Below are 6,000 nucleotides of genomic sequence, written 5' to 3' on the forward strand. Positions count from 1 at the left end.
GATAGAAGAGATTAATAACAACTTGTGAATAATAAATAGTTCTGATCAATCACATCTTTTCTGGACCAGTTAAATCCCATTGAAATCATCCAGGAAAGTTCAACATGTTTGAAAGTACTAAAACATTTTAGTGCACACCAAACCCCCCACCCCATGTCTAAACTCTTAAAAGTATCAAAACAAGGGAGCAATGGAAATTTGCTCTAACACAAACCAAATGCAGAGTTTAATGCAGGCCCAATTGGCCTAGAACAAGCCCGAGCAGGAAAAAAAATGACATCTTTCATTGTTCCCCATCACCACTCACATGTGATTTTTTTTATGAAGTGTAATTTCTTCCACCTCCCATTACCCCTGTTGCCTCTCCATCACAGGCACAGCGAGGCTGTTCTCTAATCTGAAGTGACAGCCCATAGACTTTCAATCACACATTACAGCGTAGCCTCGGGCAACTGGGGCTGCTTCTTTCAAAATGCTCAAACCTGGTTATTTCTAGCGAGGTATTAAAGTAATACTTCAGTTTAAGCTATTATTCCACAGTTTGTTATTTTTATTCCAAATGAGAGGCTGAGGGCAAATTGAGGAAGGAAGGAAGGAAGAAACTTAGGTTGTGTTTTAAAAAGACAAATGTTCAATTACAATGCTGCAATTTAGATTGTTTTAGATTTAGTTTGCTTGTGAATGAAAAAAGCAGGTTTTTAAAGGCGTTAAACACATAAATCAAATGGTTCATGGCACTTTAACATTCCTAAAAAGATGTTGGATTGAAAATTGCTAAGTGTTTGGGTTTCAAAATGCTTGCTGGAATTATATTTCAATTATTTCATGCTTCTACAGCAGCTTGGAGTTTGTACATCAGCTCCCAAACGTGCCTGTAACTGTAACTAAATTCTCTTTAGTTTCCCCGACCAGACCGGCCGACCCTTACACAGCTTGGATCAGTGAGCATCTGGCAGCATGAATAGATAAAGGAGCAGAAGAACCAAGCTGCACATCATAGAAGGCAGGATTTCTGTCATTATCAAGCAAAGAGGAAGCCAAAGTGGGAAAGTTTGCGTAAAACTGTTCACCTCAAAAACCCAAGATGCAAAACTCTAGAATTAAAAGAGGACTTTCTTTCCTCTTTTATGACCATGACTTTATGTATTGGGCACACACACTTACTGGCCACTTTATTAGGTACATCTTTCTAGTAAGCCTTTTGCTTTCAGAACTACCTTAATTCTTCATGGCACCGGTTCAGTGAGATGTCAGAAACAAGCCTCAGGGATTTTGGTTCATGTTGACATTTTGGTGTCACGGCTGCTTCAGGTTGGTTAGCCTGTTCCACCACGTCCCAAAGAATCTCTACCAGACTGAGATCTGCTGACTCTGCAGTCCATTGGAAAGCAGTTTAATATTATTTAAGCTTAGTGCATTATTTTGCATATCACAAGATCACAAGATAAACAGTGAAGACACGTAGGTAATTACAAAACTGAAGATTACAAAACATATTCTGACGACGATCATTTTATCATATCTCGAATATTTCAAGTGCAAATTTTGTTTGATTGTGCCTGAGCCAAACATTAATCCCTTTAACATTTTCAGACGGACTGAAGTGGGGAAGCAGCTGGATGAATGTGCTTTTTGGAGTTTTTGTGTGATTCACTATTAATCTATTTTTCTAGTAGGAGAGTTGTATAAAGATAAAAGTGAGGACCAGAAGGTGGAGCTTCTTCTGCTGCAGGCACATGACCATCGTTAGAACATCATGAAAGTCTGGCTAAACCCCATCTATAGTCTCATCAACATCAGTCAGTTTGTGCTGAAAGTTCATGATTTCAGTCAAAAGGAAAAATCAAAATTCTGAAGGAAATTTTATTGGTTTATTCCTTGTTGAGAATTAAAAATATATCTTAGTTAGGGTTACTGAGGAAAGCAGAGTTGGGTCTGTCCTTTCCTGCTCCAGCGTAAGATAAACATGGAGTTTTATTGCCCTGAGGGGGTGGTCAGCAGGAGAGGGGGTCAGTCATCCTACCTCTGAGCCATGCAGGAGGAGTTTAAAGTTGATAAAAGGAATGTCTTGGTAAAACTTACTTCAGACAGATAGACTTATCCACCGGTGAGAACAACATCTTGTAATGGTATGTAACTCTGTCTCCATATTTAATTTCTATGAATTAAATATGTATTTGAACCGTTCTACCTCTGATCAATGATTCCTTATTTTATTGTCAAATCTTAAACCGGGGTAAAAATGGGCCTTTAGTAGCGAAGCAGGATTAGGCCAATAATAAAATATCACAATTTGGTTAGCCGTGACCCGGATTTTGACATTAAGATGGAGGAACATTTTGAATTTGGGCACGAAGAAGTAATCACTTACAGCAAAACAGGGTCGACCCGAAAAAAAAGTAAGGAGATTTTGATTCTCCTATTGGCTAAAGATTAGATGTAGGCTAAATCAAGTGTTGCTGTAAGTGAGAAGCTTTCTTCTCAAAATATCAGAGGCTGAACGGTATAACTAGGTTTGAATGGAATTTATGTTGAAACCGAGAAATGACTGAATGGGATTTATGTGTTTGTTTACGTCAGAAAAACTTAGAATTGGATATTAACCTAAATGCCAAGAAGCCTTGAAATGGTGAGGCGAAAAATAAAATAAAACGAAATAAAAAAGATAAAAACATAGACAAAAAAAAAAGGGATATGTTCTAGGATTGGCCAAACGACAACCAGACTGACAAACTGGTAATTTTAGGGCTGAGGTGTGCGCTGCCTCTTGAGAACTAGGGACACTCAAAAAGTAGCAGGGAATAGGACGGCCGAGATACGTAACATCTTTAAGGTGAGGCTAAGAGCAGCAAGACCTTAAGAGTGAGCTGTTATAGAAAGATTAAAAAAAAAAGGGATCCCAGGAAAGCAAAAGAAGTTTGTTTTCTAGTTTTCGAAAAACGGGGTTTTTCGAGAACACGACGATTAGACGAGGAGATTTTAACATAAGGAAACGTTTCGTCGAGTGGAAGGGTATTAAAAGGAGAAGACCCTCTGCGCGCGCCAGGCTGTCTGTCTTAAATGTTATATTTGTTATGTCTTGTCTGATGTTTTGAATGTCTCGGTAATATGGGATCCATGGTTTTGAGAGAAGGAGAGATTGGTTGAACCCTGCAACTCAGCGGAGAGTGGGGGTATGTGTGTGTGTGTGTGTGTGTGTCTTCAGGATGGTGTGAATTTCTCCGCGTACATGGGCCTCAAGATTAGAGCAATGACTGGGGTGCAGTTTAATTTTGTTAAGTAAAAGTGATAAGTAAAAATATGGGTGAAAATAAAAACTAAAGGGGAATTTGGAAATCATTGGAAAAAGGGTTGATGCATTAATAATGTTTGTTAAAGTGCAGAAGAACTTTCAATGCAGTAAAACGTTTGAGGTATTGGCTGCAAGCTGTATGTGTGAGTTGCATTGGAGAGCATGAACTGCTGCGTCTTGGTGAGTTTTGGAGAAAACTTTTTATTTTGAACTGTAGCCTAAAAGTTAGAAAGTGGTTAGAAGTTTGGAAAAGTTGTTGAAAATTTGGCTGAACATTGAACATCTGTTTGAGGCATTGTAAATTGGGAAAACACAAAAAAGGGAAAATGCCTTCTGTTAGAGTGTAATTTTAACTAGCATTATCTATTGCAAAATAGCGTTTTAAAATGCCTAATGAATATATATACTTTCAGACATGAAATATAATTTGCGATTAAATAGTGATTAAATGGTTTTCATTGTTTGATAGCCCTAGTTATAATAGATAAATACATAAATATAATTCATCAGACTTAAATCTGGCTGATTAATAGGGAGCAGAAAATGGCCACCCTATAAACGTTTGCTCATTTGCAGGCCTGGGAAAACCACATTAAGCAGAACTAAACAGAGTTAGAAGTTAAGGTTAAACTGTACCTTAATAGTGTGTGCAACCTGATATTGCGGTTGATTTGATTGATTTTGTTAACACTGCATTTAGTCATGAGTCAGTTTTTAAGTTATCCTTAAATGAAGCAGCTAAAATTGAGGAATTTATGACTAATGTTATTGGTTTGCATTGTTTTATTATAGATACTGATATTGCAGAACGGCAGAAACTAGTAGATTCAGAAAATATTACGGGATCATCGCAGGACGGTCCCCACATTATTCATTGTATTTAATCACATTTTCATAGTCCCACAAAATGCAGATGCCCTTGTCACACAGTTATTTAAGAACACAGGAGTTTTCTAGTTGTTCACTTGGTAACATGCAACTTCTGGTGAATAAACTCCCCAGTATCAGTGCTGGTGGTCGAACATGGCTGGCTGAATTACAAAATTTAACCAAAGGCTCACAACTGGCTCTCGGTGAGTTTAGAGCCATTTTAAGACTTTCTGTGTCTGCGCCTGTAATAACGGATATTGAAAAGGTTGCTCAAACGTTTCATATGCCTGATGAAACTTTATTGTCTTCAGTAATTTCTTCCTTGGAAGTTGCAATTGTACAACACTTTCCATTGTCCACATCAATTGAGCTTCCTAAATTTGACTGGAACCCACGACAGCGTCCTGCAGATTACATAACTCAAGCTGCAGAGACATGGATCAAACACACGGGTGTGGATCCTAAAACAAATTGCTCCAATCTGGGTGAATTATTTAGAGGGGCAGTTTTGGATGGGGTTCCTTCTTTAGTGTCCCTGCTTATGAAACAAAATCCTGATATACCTGGGTGTTCGTATGCTCGCTGGGAAACCTGTTTGATCGACTATTTGCATGTGGCTCAAAGGGAGGACAGGAAGTCGAAGCAGGACTTAGAGGACTTGCAACTTCAATTACTTAAATTACAGTTACTAGAAGCAAAGCGGAAAGTGACCAAGAGAAAGCAGGAGCTGACACAAAGAACTGTCTCTGCGGGTGCATCATGTGGTGCTCAGACCCTGACGGTTCCACCACAGTCTAATTTCATTCAAGGAGGGGGGCCACCTCCTCCGCTTTTCTGTTCTGTATTTGATTCCAGATTTGCTGTTCCTGTGTATGGACGCGGATCTCATTGTGACAGTCAGTGCAGACATGGAGACAGGACCAGGAGACCGAGTAGACGGGGCGGACATGTCAGAACTTTTCGACCATCTACAGACATCTGCTTTAAATGTGGTCTCTCTGGGCACTGGGCCAGGGACTGTTTCGCATCACTAAATCCTGGCATGAAATCCTGGCATGAGCTCCCATCCGGAAGGTCAGTACCCCAGAAAAGGGATAACGCTCCCATGAACAATGTTTCCTCACCCTGGAGAAGTGGCCAGCGCTCATGAACAGCGCAGATCCCAAGCTGTCAAGGGAAGTGACTGTATGAATTTTTGCGCACATTGGAGCCACCTGTTTCATCAAACACTGAGTTGTGGACTGAGACTTTGTCACTGAGGTGCTTGCTGTGACGTTGCAGCGACCTACTGCCACACTGGGGGAAGAGATGTACAGTTCCATGCATGGAAGCCTTTGAATATGAAGTCTCACCTCCATCTCGTGTTTGCTTGATCTGTCACATGTCATTCCGGGTCCATCTCAGGTGCCGCAGCCTGGTATCAAACATTTTTTAAGGTAATTCAGACTGATTTTTCTACCAATATACTTTTGACCAAATTTTATGGAATGTGATTTCTAATATTTTTTCTGTCTCCAACTCTTGAGCTTCCAGGTAAATGGATTGGTGCAGGTGATAAATTCTTAAGGCAGCCGATTGAGCAGATACGAACACTACAGGTTTGCGGTTTTGAAAACTATACTACTGTCTCTTAAATTTTTTACTATATAACTGATATGTTCCTTTTAAACATGAGTTTTAATTCTATTATGTCCAGGACCATATTGCTCATAATTGACAGCAGAAGGTGTATTTTACCATCACAATTATTAGCAGACAATCCACAGGGGTGGGAATACTTTTATGTGCTACACTTCTACTTAGGTCTCTGTGGGTTCTGGTTGACAACTGCATGTCAT

At 39.5% G+C, this 6,000-nt stretch overlaps 1 protein-coding gene across 2 annotated transcripts; it reads left to right on the forward strand.

The window, feature by feature from the left end:
* The first annotated feature begins 4,022 nt into the window (after positions 1-4,022).
* Positions 4,023-5,800, forward strand: LOC118562957. 2 transcript variants are annotated; one of them, XM_036136296.1, is made up of 2 exons: positions 4,023-5,598; positions 5,689-5,800. In XM_036136296.1, the coding sequence occupies exon 1, from the start codon at positions 4,200-4,202 to the stop codon at positions 5,310-5,312; it is 1,113 nt and encodes a 370-aa protein (XP_035992189.1). In that variant the 5' UTR covers positions 4,023-4,199; the 3' UTR covers positions 5,313-5,598; positions 5,689-5,800. The 2 variants fall into 2 exon arrangements, with proteins under 2 accessions (XP_035992189.1, XP_035992190.1); XM_036136297.1 differs by having other exon boundaries at positions 5,696-5,800.
* Positions 5,801-6,000: the final 200 nt, after the last annotated feature.

Source organism: Fundulus heteroclitus, chromosome 4 (genome assembly GCF_011125445.2).
Source record: "Fundulus heteroclitus isolate FHET01 chromosome 4, MU-UCD_Fhet_4.1, whole genome shotgun sequence".
Classification (NCBI taxonomy): Eukaryota; Metazoa; Chordata; class Actinopteri; order Cyprinodontiformes; family Fundulidae; genus Fundulus; species Fundulus heteroclitus.

Bases quoted from the DNA above. Each gene is read 5' to 3' on its own strand.
- LOC118562957 (XM_036136296.1), top strand. From the start codon at position 4,200: ATGCAGATGCCCTTGTCACACAGTTATTTAAGAACACAGGAGTTTTCT.